The sequence below is a fragment of the Panthera uncia genome, chromosome A2 (genome assembly GCF_023721935.1).
Source record: "Panthera uncia isolate 11264 chromosome A2, Puncia_PCG_1.0, whole genome shotgun sequence".
NCBI classification, from domain to species: Eukaryota; Metazoa; Chordata; class Mammalia; order Carnivora; family Felidae; genus Panthera; species Panthera uncia.
The window spans coordinates 103,488,408-103,505,230 of NC_064816.1; the positions used below are offsets into that span (position 1 = coordinate 103,488,408).

General features: G+C 35.7%; 1 protein-coding gene across 1 annotated transcript in view; it reads right to left on the reverse strand.

Annotated features, from left to right (window-relative positions):
• The window catches only part of DGKB (diacylglycerol kinase beta), a 718,768-nt gene that overhangs the window by 641,254 nt on the left and 60,691 nt on the right, over positions 1 to 16,823 (reverse strand). The window contains exon 2 of the mRNA XM_049641565.1: positions 15,915 to 16,172. Within this exon, the coding sequence (XP_049497522.1) occupies positions 15,915 to 15,984 (70 nt within the window). The 5' untranslated portion in view covers positions 15,985 to 16,172. The remainder of the gene's footprint in view (positions 1 to 15,914; positions 16,173 to 16,823) is intronic.

The window sequence follows — 16,823 nt, forward strand, 5'->3', positions numbered from 1 at the left end:
AGAAGTCATAGTTGGGGCACCTGGGTGGCTCAGTCAGTTGGGCATACGACTTCGGCTCAGGTCATGATCTCACAGCTTGTGAGTTTGAGCCCCGTGTCAGGCTGTATGGTGACAGTTCAGAGCCTGGAGCCTGCTTTAGATTCTGTGTCTCCGTCTCTCTCTGCCCACTCCCCTGCTCTTGCTCTATTTCAAAAATAAATAAACATTATTTTAAAAAAAAAAAATAAGTCATAGTTATACAACAGAAAAATAAACTGAAATATAAGCAAAACATAAGGAAGTTAGAATGTCATCTTTGAGGTGGCTTATGGAGGAAAATCTGAATAAATGTAGATAAAGTTGCAGTTCCTCTGTTGAGCTCTGTGCTATTAGTTTAGAAAGTAAATCTGCATTAGGTTTGGAAGTATCAAGAGATATATGCTAATTTCTTCACCACTTAGAGGAAAGAAGATAAAATATAGGTAATTTTGTGATGCACTAGAAAGTTTTTACACAAGATGCTAGAGAGGAGGTCTTAGGAAAAGATGGTCAGTACACAGTCAAAGACCTGATAGGAGAAATATGTGGCCCAAATATGTGACCAAGTTCTGCCAGCCATCAATCTTCCTAAAATGTCTGAAAATCCCTATGGTTTCGATTAACTCAAGGAGGGTCAAGAGAAATCAGAGGTTATGGAGAACAAGGAAAAAAATCAGAAATACCTGAAGATACAAGGGTCCTCTACCAACTCAAGGAAATATATCTGACTGAAAGTTAAGATGTTGGTGGACATTTTGGAAGGAACTTCCAATCCTCACTTTTATGAGTAGTGGGAGCTATGGGATTTTCCTCAAAAAGACACCCTACCTATTGCTACTAGTGCAGTCTGGGGGAATGTGCAGCACTATTATTATTTAGTCAATCTCTGGACATTACTGTCCACAATTCCCTAGAAAGGAAAGAATAAGATGCCAATTCGTCAATCCTGTATCAGATAAAAAAACAGGTCAATACCTAAAACAGATGGAATTGCAACATTAGTCTGGTTAAAAGTGCTGGGTCCATATGCACCATTTTTCTGACCTCCTCATTCTCTTCTGGCAACTTCAAGGGCTCCACACAGTAGCCAGCCCGGGGCCACTTTGTACATTCAGACCATGGGGAAAAGAGTACTCATAAAAGTGAAAGATTGAAAGTTCCCATTCAAACCATCCAAAATGTCCACCAACATCTTAACTATTTCTATGTTTTTTCCTGGATCTTCATAACCTCTGATTTCTCTCAACCTTCCTTCTTTGCCTTCACTCTGCTTCTAGGTTTTCAGATTCATCCTATCAGTGTCCTACATTTTATTTATTTATTTATTTATTTATTTATTTATTTATTTAAATTTTTTAAAATTTTTATTTATTTTTGAGAGAGAAAGACACCTTTAAAATGTAGGGCGCTAGGGACATCTGGTTGGCTCAGATGGTTAAGCATCTGACTTCACCTCAGCTCATGATCTCATGCTTTGTGAGTTCAAGCCCCATGTCAATCTCTGTGCTGACAGCTCAGAGCCTGGAGCTTGCTTCAGATTCTGGGTCACCGCTCGTCCTGCCCCCCACCCCGCTCTCAAAAATACATAAACATTAAAAAATTAATTAAATAAATAGATAAATAAATAAATAAATAAAATGTAGGGCTCTGATAGGATGAATCTGAAAACCCAGAAGCAGAGTGAAGGGAAAGAAAAAGGGTCAGAAACCAAGACAAAGAGACTCATAGGGACTGAAAGGCAACCTGATAGGAAACGTGTTTTCATCAACCTCTGGAATACTGACTATGGTGGTAATGACTATTATAAGCTTATGTTTACTGGGGGATAATTTGCAATGTTTCTTTCAGTTTTCTGTAGGTCTTACAAACAGAGGTACAGACTACTTTGATTCCAGACCATCACTTCACAGATATTTTGTAGTGAAAACCCTTGGGGGACATAGAACAGGAAGTGCATGCTGTTTGCTGTGACATGGTTAGTAATGCCCTTTTCCTATGATCCAGGAGTATTGTGTCTTCCAGCATCATAAATCTGTGGTAAGCTAAATTGTTAAATTGTGAGTGGGGTAAATTCTCAGACCTACCACAATATTGACAATTTTCCTCCCCACAAAATACAGTTTTTGGTATGAGAAAATATTCCTTGCTCCTGAAGATGCCTGGGAAAGTCTTTGCAAGAGACTGAAGGATTTGAAGACAAACTGTGATCTAAGAGGTTAAAATGAAAAATTAAGTCACAATGAGCAGGTGGGTATTTTTCACATAATCCCATAGAATCAACTGATAAAATTCAATAAATAATGAAATTATAAATGTGTATTTGGGAGAAACAGAGACTGTCTTGCAGAAAAAGAAAAGAAATAGTATAAAGATAACTCAGAACATTCTAATGGTAACTACAATGAAAGTGGTAATTAACTTACATATGGTGGTTTGCAGTTTACAAAGCATTTCCACACATTATTTTATTTGAGTCTTACAGCGATCTTGTGAGATAGGCTTTAGTATTTTCTTAATTACACAGTTGAGAAAATTAAAGTTTAGAAAGATTATGTAACTTGCTAAAGGCTAAAACTAATATGTTAAAAAAATAAACAGAAATGAACTTGAGAAAATTGAATAAAACCAAAACAAAAATTAAGATTTGGCCATAGGCTAAGAAGCTTCCACCACAAGTTATTCTTTTTATATGATGCCTTTTTTGCACCTATGAACTTGTCTTTTCTCCTATGTAAAACAAATTTCTTCTTTTTACTGTATTCATTCCAGCTATAATTATTTTTCTCTTTCTTTTCATGGCTAAGATACTATAAAAAAATAGTGTGTATGTATTCTCTCTGCCTTTCTTTTCCACTCATCTCACTGCATCTACTATTCTAAGCAAAAAAGAATTTTCATTAAAATCACCAGCGACACTAAATGATGAAAACTCTGGGTACATTTTGGCTATTAAGTTACATCTCACCTTCTAAAAACACTTTTCTTTAGATTGTAGAATACTAGTCATTCACTTATTTCCTCCTTCATTTCTAGGTACTATTTTCCAATTGCTTTCATGGATATCTTATCTTAAATGTCTTATAAACACAATGATCTCTAGTATTCCATCTCCATCTTCTTGTTCAATTTTCTCCCAATGGGTCATCCAATCTATTCTCATGATTTGATTATCACCCACAATGCAAAAGCACACTGATTCTATATATAAATCCAGTTCTGATTTATTTCTTGGGAGCTCCAGATCTGTATGCCCAAGAATCTAATTCATATTTTCAATCACAACATGGATACAAAACTATGGTTCACTATGTCCAAAATCAAATCAGTTCTCTCTATACCTGTCATTAATGCATTAATTTGTTTGTTTGTATTCCTTTCCTGGGTTAAGTAAAGCACATTGACTCAAGCTGGAGTATACCATCCTCCTTCCTTAGTCCTCGTATCCTAATGGTGATTACATCTGGTTTATTCTACCTCTAGATACTCTCTAATAAATAATTACCTCTCTGTTAACAATACCTTTAACTTCATTTAACCCTGAGTATTCAACAACTTGAACTAGAAAAATATTTTTTGTAGTCTCCCTTAATCGAAGTGATTCTACACATACTTCTTTCAGAAATTATAATCTTTTCATTTCACTATCCCTCCTACTAGTATCTTCCATGTCTCCCGATGAGTATATGTTGATAGACAATCTTTTATTAATAGCATTCATGTACCCATATTTTATTACTATTGCTGATCAGCCTATCTTCAGTGCTTATATGCATGCAGATGTGCACACATCATACATACTCCTACACAAATGTGTACATACATCGACACACACTTCCAACTGTCCCTAATGTGTCACAGTATATTATGTGTCAGCACATGCTTTGATAACTGCTTAGAGTTTCCCTACTTCTCTTATTCCTATCCAATAATTTCAGTTAAAATTAAAATCCCATTCCCCCCTCAACTCCTATCTATGTGAAGAATTAAAAGCTCTCCAAGTGTCTTGCATAGATTTTGATTCAAGATGGCAATGCCAAGAGGCTCCTGAATTCACCTCCACCCATGGACACAAGAAATGTACAGTTACATATAGAACAATTCCATATGAAAGAAGTCCATAAACTTCAGTGACTTCTACACATCAGGCAAATGAGAAAATCCACATTGAAACAGGTAGAAGGAACTGACACACACTATCACCATAAACTCCACCCCCACCAGAGTGCCACAGAATCAGAAGGAAACTTATTACTGTTAGCTTCATCCTGAGAAGCAAAGGGGTTGAATCCCACATCTAGTTCCCCAACTCTAACTACCTCCACCTGAGAAATGGATCCCAAAACATTGAGCTTTGAAAACCAACAGGGCTTATGTCCAGGAAACAGGCTATAGTGAACTGAGAAACAGTTCTTAACGTACTCACCTGGACTCACTGAGGCTAAGCCCCAGGTATAGCTCAGAGGCAACAGACTAAAGCATTCAGTCTTTCCATGAGAAAAGCCAATGTGCTTATCTTAAAAGCTATGGCTTAATAACAATAATTTTTCTGAAAAAGAATAAGGAAACTGATGGGGCGCCTGGGTGGCTCAGTCGGTTAAGCATCTGACTTCAACACAGGTCATGATCTCCCGGCTTGTGAGTTTGAGCCCCCGTGTGGGGCTCCGCACTGACAGCTCAGAGCCTGGAGCCTGCTTCGGATTCTGTGTGTGTCTCTCTCTCTGCTCCTCCCCTGTTCACTCTCTCTCTCTCTCAAAAATGAATAAACATTAAAACAATTTCAAAAAAAAGAATAAGGAAATTGATACCATTTACAATAGCATTGAAACAACAGAATACTTAAGATTGAATTTAACTAAAGAGATAAACAATCTCTACTTTGAAAACTAAAAGATATTGATAAAATAGATCAAAGGAGACACACATAAGTATAAATGTATCTGGTGTTTATAGATTGGAAGATTATTGTTAAACTGTCAACAATACCAAAAGCAATATTAGATTCAATGCAACGCCAATGACATTTTTTATAGAAGTAGAAAAACACTCCCAAAATTTATTAGGAACCATAAAGACGCTGAATAGCCAAAGAAACCTGAGACAAAACAGGAGGTATCAGAATTCCTGATTTTGAGCTATACTATCAAGTTATACTATCAAAACAACATGGTAATGATGTAAAAGCAGATGGAACAGTATCAAGAGTCCAGATGTAAACCCAATATATATGTATATAGTTAACTAATATATTTGACAAAGAAGCCAAGGCCACTCAATGTAGAAAAGACAGTATTTTCAATAAATAATGCTGGGATAATTGGATATTCACATGTAAAAAAAAAAATGAAACTGGGCCCATATCAACAGCACTCACAAAAATTAATACAAAAGGACTTACATGTAAGAACTGAAGGCATGCAACTTCTAGAAGAAAACATAGGAAAATAAAGCTACCTGACATGGGTCTTGTCGAGATTTTTAGATATGAGTCCTAAAGCACAAGCAACAAAATAAAAAAAAAAAAATAAACAAGTGGGACTACATCAAACTAATCAAGCTCTGCATAGAAAAATAAACCATCAACAAAGTGAAAAAAAAAAACAACTAATGGGATGAGGAAAAATATTTTCAAACCACATATCTGAGAAGGTGTTAATATCCAAAATATGTAAGGAACTCAGAACAACTCAATACCAAAGCACAAATAACCCAACTTAAAAGTGGGTGAAGGACATGAATTGGCATTTCTCCAAAAAAATATCAATTACAATAAGTACATGAGAAAATGCTAACCATCACTAGTCATTAAGAAAATGGAAATTAAAATCACAATGAAATATCATCTCATCCCTGTTAGAATAGCTACCATCAAAAAGGCAAGGATTAACAAGTGTTGGTGTGGATGTGAAGAAAAAGGAAACCTTGTATACTGTTGGTGGGTTTATAAAATGGTGACGCCACTATGGAAAACAGTATGGAGGATCCTCATAAAATGGAAAACAGAACTACCATATAATCCAGCAATTCCACTTCTGGGAATATAACCAAAGGAAATGAAAACCCTAACTCAAAAAGATATCTGCACCCCCATGTTTACAGCAGCATTATTTACAATAGCCAAGACATGGAAACAACCTAAGTGTCCACTGATGGATGATTGGATAAATAAGTTGTGTGTGTGTGTGTGTGTGTGTGTGTGTGTGTGTGTGTGTGGTGATGTTATTCGACCATTGAAAATGAGTAAATCCATTTGTGACAATATGGATGGATATGAAGGCATTATGCTAAGTGAAATAAATAAAGACAAATACCATATGATCCCATTTATACGTGGCATCTAAAACAAACAAACAAAAGCAAAAACCATAGAAAAAGAGATAAGATTTCTAGTTAGCAAAGGTGAAGGATCATGGGAGGGGGAGCTGGAAGAAAGTGACCAAAAGATACAATTTTCCCCTTTTATGATACATAAATACTAGGGATATAATGTATAACATGATGACTGCTATATGATACATAAGAATGCTGTTAAAAGAGTTAATCCTAAAAGTTGTCATCACAAAAAGCACATTTTTTCTCTTTTTTCCTTTCTTTTGTTTCATTTTATCTGTAGGAGAAGATGGATGCTAGCTAAACCTATTATGGTAATCATTTCACAATATATATAAATCAAACCATCACACTGTATGCTTTTAACTGATACAGTGATGTATATCAATTATTTCTCAATAAAACTGGAAGAAAAGGAAAAGCTGTGGCCCAAGAGACAACCTTCTAACTTAACACACATCTAAGGGGCCAAATGCAATACTCCCCAGAGGTAGGGAAGCTAGCACTCTCCCTCTGCCTCACTCCAAGTTGTTTGTATCTATTAGAAAGGAACTTGTACACACAACTGGTACCAGGCTTCTGTAGCTGCTGCCTAGAGGATGCATCCCTTGACTGTCTGGCTCTGGGGGCCAGTAGGACTTATGTCTGCAGGTTCCACAGGTCCATAGCAAATTGAATTCATTCTTAATGACTTAACCCCAGAGTACAAAGGAGAGGTATCAGACTAAAATTCCCATTGTATGTGAGAAAGAGGCATATTTGCAGATCATGTACCAATACATACATAAAAAGGTGTTCAACATCACTAATCATCAGAGAAATGCAAATCAAAACTGGAATGAGATATTACCTCACACCTATGAAAATGGCTATTATCAAAAAGACAAAACTTAAGTGTTGGAAAAGATGTGAAAAAATGGAAACTTTGTACACTGTTGGTGGCAATGTAAACTGGTACAACTATTATGAAAAAGAGCATGGAGTTTCCCAAAAAATTAAACATAGAACTACCATATGATCTAGCAATCCCAGTTCTGAGAATATATCCAAAGGAAAAGAAAACCCTAACTCAAGTAGATATTTGCACCCCATGTTTGTTGAAGCATTATTTATAATAGTCAAGCCATGGAAACAACCTAAGTATCCATAGACATATTAATGGATAAAGAAAATGTGCCAAAAGTATATAATGGAATAGTATTCAGCCATGAAAAATGATATCCTGTCATTTGTGACAACATTCATGGACTCTGAGGTATTATGCTAAGTGAAATATGTCAGACACAGAAGACAAATGCAGTATGATCTCACTTATATGTGGAATATAAAAAACTCTATAAACTTACCAATATATGAAAACAGAATGATGGTTGCCCAAGATGGAGGATGATTATGTGAGTTTGGTGAAATAACTGAAGGAGGTCAAAAGGTACAAACTTCCAATTATAAGATAAAAAAGTCCTTGGAATATAATGTGCAACATGGTGACTATAGTTAATAAAACTGTATTTTGTATTTGAAAGTTGCCAAGAGACTAGATCTTAAAGGTTCTCACCATAAGGAAAAAAATGTAACTGTGTATGGTGATAGATGCTAATTAAACTCATCATCGTGATCATTTTACAATACATATTAAATCCTTATGCTGTACCCCTAAAATTAGAATAATCTTAGGAGCACCCGGGTGTCTCAGTCAGTTAAGCATCAGACTCTTCGATTTTGGCTCAGGTCATGATCTCACGGTTCGTGAGTTCAAGCCCTGCACTGTCTCCCTCTCTCTCTGCCCCTCCCCTGTTCTTTCTCTCTCAAAAATAAACATACATTAAAAAAACACAATCTTATAAGTAGCTATATCTCAATAAAAAACATTCTGATATATGTAACATTCAGAGAATGTGTTTCATTGCTTTATCATCATCTGCCTTATTATTAATCTCTGAATAGACTAAACCCTTTGACTGAAAGCACCACAATATTCACTTCTGTATTACCCAAAGCCAAACATAATGCCTAAGAATAAAAGGTACTAACCATTGTTGTGTGAATAATGATCACTGAGCAAAAGCAAGTTCCTCTAGTCTGTGTACTCACATTTTTGTGTGTGTATAGCACTTTTGCTATAATGGGGATGGTGATGACAAAGGAAACTTTTGTCAAGTGACAACTTTTAATCTATAACCGAGTTAAAGATGAAGTATGTATTCAATATGTATGATTCTTAGTGATAACTTTTGTTATAAATTTATCATATTAATATTAGTGATAAAATAACAGTTGTTATTTTTTGATAGGGGGTATCATCCTCATTTTATAGGCAAAGAAATGAGAGCGTAAAGCATTGAGAAACAGAAGCATAAAGCCTAAGTTTCCAAAGTAAATGGTTGATTATATTTTACTTGTGTGTACTCGCCAGTTAGTAGTTTTCACCAAATATTTTGGTGCTCCCCTGACACTGGGCAGACAGAAATAATGCATTTCTCTACTCACTTAGAATTAGATGTAGTCATGCGGATTGCTTAGGCAAAACAAATCTAAGAATATCATTGCCAGGGAGAAGCTTTAGGAGCCAGCACCCAATTCTCAAACTCTCTGTCTCTACCACAGCACCTGCCAAATTCTGAAGCTGACGACTATTCCAAGTCACTGGGACTTGAGTGGGGACAAAGTGAAATTAACCATTTGCTGACTCAGATTTGGAAACAAAATATGAGCAAGAAACCAGTGCCTATTTCTTTAAGCCACTAAGATTTTATGACATAATTTGGCCCACCATGGCCAATACTTCAAAGTCCTAACTTCAATATTAAAGGTTGTTTGACTGTGAGTCTTAATAAAACTGTTTTTTTTTGTCAAGTTTGAAAAGTTTGAAAAAATAGATATCTAAAAAAAAAATCACTGAAAATTATGTGCCATTACAACACTAAAATAATAGAAATTTAGACACTCATAGTTATTACTTTCTTTTATCATTGCAAGCTTCGTGTATTAAAACATTAAAGACATATATGGACCAAGAGAAGCTACCAAGGAGAAATTCAGTCTGAAACAGTACAACAAATAGAAAACAGAGACAGAAATGAGGCAAAAGAGATTATGCAGCCAACATACATTCCAGAAATAAAATCTGGGTCACAGCCAGGAACTGCTGAGTTAATCAATGTGAATCAGAAGAAACAGGGTCGGAAATGAGAGACATGTATTATCCAAAATAGAGTTGCAGATTCCAATTTCAGATCAAGTATCAGGGCAAAGTCAAGACATTTCACTTAAGTAGTATAGGTGAATAGGCCTAAAAAAATTACTTTAAAAAGTTCTTTTTTGGTATTAAACTACCTCAGGCGTCACCATCATAATCCTCATCATAACAATAACAGATTGAGTCCTGTGTATTTTACGTGCATTTTCACATTGAATCATCATTGTAATCCTAGGACATGGGTGAGAAAACAGAGGGGTCTGTGACAGCACTAGAACCTACCTCATTTTAGGCAACATAAAATTGCATTCTCTCAGTCACTGTGCTAAATGACCCTTTGCCCTTCATTCTTTTGTATCTTACCAAGAGTAATCATCATTAAGTGGTTTGGCCTCCCAACACAAAGCCAGTCTAACACATGGCATAGGTCAAAAGCAAAAGCTAAATGCATCATGACAAATTAGAAAGAGGGCTAATATGTGATCTAAATTTGCTTAACAATAAATTAAATAACCACAGGGGAAGAGGTCAGGTCAGCTTCCCTCCATTATCTTTGTCCCATCTTGTATGGATCAAACACAAAACATATTTCAAAGACACATTAGATCATCATGCTAGTGGGTGCAGTTTCTCAGGAGGGTAAGGCAACTTAAAATGGAAAAGAACTTTGCCATATTTTTATTACAATTGCTTCATGATTTTCTTCTTATCTGTCTTTCTCTCCCCATTTTTTTTTTAATAAAGAAAGCGTGAGGGAGGTTCCAGGGACAGGAGGAGGGAGTGTAGGAGGAATATTGAAATCTGTCTCTCTTTAGGTAGAGCTCCATTGAGGTTCACACATGATCCAATCCAATTGACTATGATAAGAGACCAGGAAGACATATTGAGGCCAAAGCCTTAGTGAGCAGCTTTGCCTCTTTGTTTTGTCCTGTATGCGAAAACCTTTGAGAGATGGCTGTGGCTGATGGAAATATGAGGACCTGAATGCCAGATTCCAGCTTTCCCTATTTTGGAAACATGATTAACAACCCATTTATTAACATATTGATCTTCATAAGAAACATATATAAATTATTATTGTTTTGATCTTCATCACTTATTACGCCATGGCTGTGTGCTAGGTAATCTGCCTGAAAGAGATCATCTGCCTCCCTCTAAGGTGTATTGTGTTAAATGAGTTAACACACTTGCACATTGTGTAGAATAAGACAATAAGTGTTCTACACTTGCACATTGTGTAGAATAAGACAATAAAATGTATTATTTATCATGATGATGCTTACTGTCTCAATAAATCCTACAACAATGCTTTGAGGTGGACTCTACTTTCCTGGGTGAAAAAGCTGAGGCACAAGTAGTCTATGTAATATTCTAAAGGTCATACCACTAATAACTACAAAATGGGGCTGGGGCTCAACACTGTCAAGTATTAGTCTACCTGCAAATCCTTTGCTCCTTCCTCTAAGCCATGCCACCTGCCTCTCTCCATGGAAGAAATTGTACATTAGGTCTAAACATTAGGCATATTGGTCCTTGTTGAAAAGAACAAGTTCATCATAATTTTGTAACTCTCAACAATGCCAGCTGCTATAAACAGTATAAAATTTATGAAAATTTGGAAGTGTTCCCACCATAATAACACAGTATTTTTCAAAAATAATTTGCATGCTATATAACACGCTTTATATATAGCAAATAAAAAGCTAATCCTAAGTGACAATATGTGGGCAGATAATGAATCACTTGGAAATATCGTGTAGCTTTTACATAGAAAATATTGTCCTCCATAAAAAGATCTGGAGGATCTTAACCCTTTGCTCTGCCATGAAACCACAGCAGGAAGCTCTGGCAAACTAATAATGTGATAAGCTCAATTCTCTACACGGCAGGAGTGAGAGCTCTCTGTCTTGTAACAACTGTTTGGATGACTTTATATAAAGAGTGGGAAAGAAAATTATACTCCTCTCCCACATATCAATGGAAATGTTTCCCATGGAGTGACTCAGCCTGAAACCCTAAACAGGAGCATGGTCTCAGCAGGCTGTAGGCAGCCACAGCAGGCTTCACGTTAGCTGCCTTCAGCATTTGTGGGGACAACACAGAAATGAGGCTGCCAATAACACCAGAAGTTTCCACCTTGTGGGAAGAATCTAGTCTTACAGCAGGAAAAAAAAAGACACTGACTGTGTTCTAAAATATGGCACTTTTCTACTGATCATCTATATTCAAAACAGCCAACATAACACACTACTCCCTTCCTATTAAAATAATAATTGTAAAGTTACATCACTTACCACCTGCCAGACATTGCTATCATTATTTGACGTATATTATTAATTCATTCAATTTAATCCTTACAACCCTTGACAGATTTATTGTTTTCTGCATTTTATAGGTGCAAAGAATGGGACACAGTGACGTTGAGTAATTTTCCCAAAATGGGAAATCTAAAATATGGAGGATCAGGATTTGAATAAAAGCTGTCTGGTGTGCTAGCAGCCTAACTAGGAATGTTGTGCCAATATCACTCTATTTTCCTCGATTAATTACAAGAGAAACCTTGAAGTTGAGAGAAGATTTCTTGTTACAGGGTGTAATGGACTAAATGGGTCCCCACCAAATGCACATGTTGCTATACTACTCTCCAATAGGAAAGGTCTTTGGTAGGTAATGAGAACTAGCTGAAGTCATCAGCGTGGCCCCAGTTGGATTAGTGCCCTTATTAAGAGTCCCTGGGAAGCTTACTGCTCCTCTCTTACTCTTTCCAACCTGTGAGGGTACAAGTAGTAGTTTGTACCCCAGGAGGGAGCCCTTACAGAACCTGACCATGCTGGAGCCCTGGCTTTAGACTTCCAACATACAGAACTGTGAGAAGTTAAGTTTCCAGTATTTATAAGTCACCCACTCTGTGGTACTTGGCTATAGCAGCCCAAACAGAACAAGACATGGGGTGTATTGTGGCAGTTGTGGAGGGAACCCAAAATCAGATCAATTGAGGAAATGATCTTTATGGTGCTATCTAGGCCTCTCATTGAGTGATTTGGTTTTACCAAATTCTCTCATCTTGATAAGAGGTCTACAGCCCCACCCCATCCCCAAAAGCATATGAAACATTCATTTGATAGCACATATAGCACACATAAGAGCACATACAATCTTAACATGCTGCAAATTTAAACTTAAATCAATAACTCGTTTTTTTTAAATTTAATACATATAAACAGCTTCCTATTGAAAGCTACAAAACAAAGTCAAGAAAGTGAATCCAATATACCATTTTCTAATCGACTATGGAGGAATGTCACTTTGTCCACATTGCACTGCAACATGAAAAATCTGATCCTTGGGGCACCTGGGGGGCTCCGTCGGTTAGCGTCTGACTTTGGCTCAGGTCATGATCTCAAGGCTCGTAAGTTCAAGTCCTGTGTCGGGCTCTGTGCTGACAGCTCAGAGTCCAGAGCCTACCTCAGATTTTGTGTCTCCCTGTCTCTCTGTCCCTACCCTGCTCCCCATTCATCTCTGTCTCTGTCTCTCTCTCTCTCAAAAATAAACAAACATTAAAAAACATTTTTTAAAGAAAAACCGGATCCTTAAATGCTGATGACAAACCGATCACATGTACTGAATAGCATGGAAAATATACTACTTTTATAATCTTCAGAATAATGTTTGTTTCCAGCTATATTTAACAATGGCAATTTATTACACAAGGATACATTCTAATCATGTTATTCTTTGCTTCCTAATTACACAAGAAACTTCATGGATGATTAAGTCATATTGTCTTGCTTATTTAAAAAAGAGCGTAGATCATGGAATTTGCACTATTTTTTTTATTTTCAGTTAATCAGTTAATTTGTTACAGTTAATCAGTTAATTTTTGACCCCATAAAATCAATTTTAAAATGTTCTTATACTCACTGTGTCACTTCTTACTACCAATTTATTGAATGCTCATTAATCTTTGTCTCAATATGTTACAACTTCTACATTTATGACAGTTTTTATTACCATTTTATTACACCATATTCCTTAGTCAATAAAATGAAAGTAACAGTTTATAACATATTTAATACTTTAACAATAAATTCTGTTGGAATTCTAATATCTGAATTAAGTTATTATATGTGATAATTTTGCTATTATGGCAATAATTTGCCTATTTTATGCCAGTACTTTCAGAAACATTAAAATATTTTACTGATCCATGTAAATTCAATATAAGCTAAACCAAACTCAGTGTTTCCTTCACCTGGGTGATTATGTCACCAAATTCCCCTATCTCTCAACTCAAATCTTTTGAACTAAACTGGATTTTTCTTTCTCTCTCTCAACTTCATTATTTCTCAAACTCTCTGTTAGTTTTAATGCTACAATATCTGAATCTACGCTTTTCTGGTTGTCTTTCGTCATCCATGTTATTTAGTTTATTCTAACAGCCCACTGGCAAGATTCGAGCCTCTTTCCATACCATATCTCATCCTCATCTTTACCAAATTAAACTCTTTCTTCATGTTTTTCTACCCTTAAAACCCTACAGTTACTCCTCACTGTCTAACTCAAGTTTAGCATGATATATTTTAATTCCATCTCATTTTTACATCTTTAACAGCACTTACAGTCTTAATTTGTGGTATGGCTAAATATGATTCCTCTTCCTGCCTCAAATATATGCTGAATTTTCCTTTTTATCTATATTATTTTCTTCTCCATTTACCTTAAACCTATTTTTTAAGATTCATTTTAAATCCTACTTCTTCCATGAAGACTTCCCTTTTCCCACCTCCAAATGTATACTAATGTCCTACAGAATCCCCAACTTTGTGGCACTTAAAATATTCTGCCTAGATACAGAGTCATTTATCCATTAGTTTCTAGCCTTCATTAAACATCCTTGAAGGGAGGGTCCACATCTGTTCATATCTGTATTTCCTTCAGTACCAAGCAGAATACTCTAACAAAAGAAAGCGCTCAGAACTATTTACTTAATTACTGGATATAACACAACAGCAAAGAGCATGCAGAACGCAGTCATTCTAGACTTCATGTCCTTAATGGGATAAGAGGATGATCTGTGCTTTCAGCTGCTCAAAACAGTTTTCGAATATCAGGAACACTTCGATGTCAGAAATTTCTGCCCCTGACCAGTGATAGTTGTTGTATTTTTATTATTGACTAAGAAAATGCACGCTTTCTTATGGCTTTGCATCTTCACTGAAAATACCCAACAACATCCTCCCAACCTCACCCTGAACACTTCAGCCCTCAAGTGAGGAAGGCTCTAGAAAATTTGTGAAATTGTCCTTTTCAGATAACGTGCACTGTTTATTAATGTTCCTGACTTATATGTACCCCATAAATATATTAGTATTCATTTATCCTATCTACTTCTTATTATTTCAAATTCCCCTTCTGTGTGTAATTCTTTTCCCTGCCTCTCCTCCCAAGTCTTATTGTATCTCCTGTATGCCACACCTGCTCTCTGCATAATCAGCCCCAGCTTCCTCTTCCATTCTTGGGTCTAGTGATTGTTTTTCTCTTTCTAAAGCTTTTTGCATTCTCTTCCTCCAATCGCCATAGTATTCCCACCATTCTTGCCAATCTTATTCCACTCTCTATGTGCTATTTTTTTCTTTACTCATCATCTTCCCAACTTGCGGTGCCTCTTATTAGTTACTTCCTTTTCTCTCTTCAATACCTTGACCCAGCTGCTATTCATATTTATAGTTGAAACTCATTTCATGAAACATGGTCCTGAAAATGTGTGGTAAAAATAAAACTGCTTATAAATAAAATCTTACTGTTTATGTGAAAAGAAACTTCATATTTAGAAATAACCTACTATAAATTGGATTGCCATGGTCTATCTTTTGTATAATCACACACACTTGAAAAGTTGGCTAAAGGTCCTGATACCGTCTCTCTAACAACCTCTAATTCCAACTCCACAATGATCTGTGACTCCCTGCTCCCAGTCCTTTTACTAATGTTACACTAACAGAAGAAGCAACAAGGAAACAACAACAAAGCCCTCCTTTTTTCTCCTTTACTTCTGTTTGTTCTTCTACTCAGTTGCCAAATCACCAGTTTCCATTAACCCAAACTCTTACCTTTTGCTTTACTTCTGGTACAGATGGAAGGTTTCCAGGCTTCATTTTGCATCTAATATCCTAGTTCTTTTTTTAATGATATTTAAGTTTACCTTTTCCTTATTCTCATACCCAAAGGTAGTCCCAAGTGGACCTACTTGCAAACACAAAAGACATACCTACATCTATCCCAACGTTAACCAGGATCTGTAAACCTCTAAATAATTAGTATCTGATTTAACACGAATGCCAAATAAAATCATACTACCAACAGGAATACTTACACTCAGCATATTTCTGAAGTTGGGAAAATTCTGAGGGGCTGAGGTGGGCCCACTTCTCCTGGTTGGTCATGGTGGTAGTGATGTCTCTTACATACCAGGTGAGGAATTCTTTATTCAGGTGTTTGGCAGAATTCTATACTTCAGAGTTTCCACATGGCATGTTTCATTACAAAATATCTCAAGCTTTCAAAATATGCAATCTGTCAACATGAAACCGATGTGGATGTGAGTTTGTAGTTTCAATAATATATTAAAGCACTGCAGAAAAAGAAACATAAAAATAAAAAGATCAGCATTCTTGCACAAAGAAAAAATTGACAAGTTATAGAATGTTAAGAATTTTTAATTTCTAAATAATGTGTTCCAAAGTTATTCTATTTTGTGTAATACTCAATTGGTAATTGTCTATGCATTCTTTAATTGCATTTTTATGTATATTTCCTAATGCCAGATCACAGGAATAAATATGATTAAAATATAAAATGAAGAAACTTTTATGAAGTCTGTTTCATAAAAGTAGATTTTTTTGTTGTTCACGTTTATAAATTCCACATTTTAAGAGCAAACAAGGGTGTCATTTTTATGAACTTATCAATCCTTTAATATTTAAGCAATTATTATATAAAAATCCAGACCCAAATCATTAAAGGAGGCTAATTAAACCCTACACATACAATTAGCCGGTATAACAGATTTTTAACAATGATTTGGAATGACACTCAACTGTACCACATATATTTGAAATCAGGCAAATCAATTTTGGGAGTCATATAGAGATTTTTCCCAGCAATAAAATAAACAGAATATTTTAATTTTACAATTTGTAAAACCCATAAAAGTTACCAAATTAAGACAATTCCAAATGTCTGACAGACTTGTGTAATGATAGTAGAATAACTACTATGAATC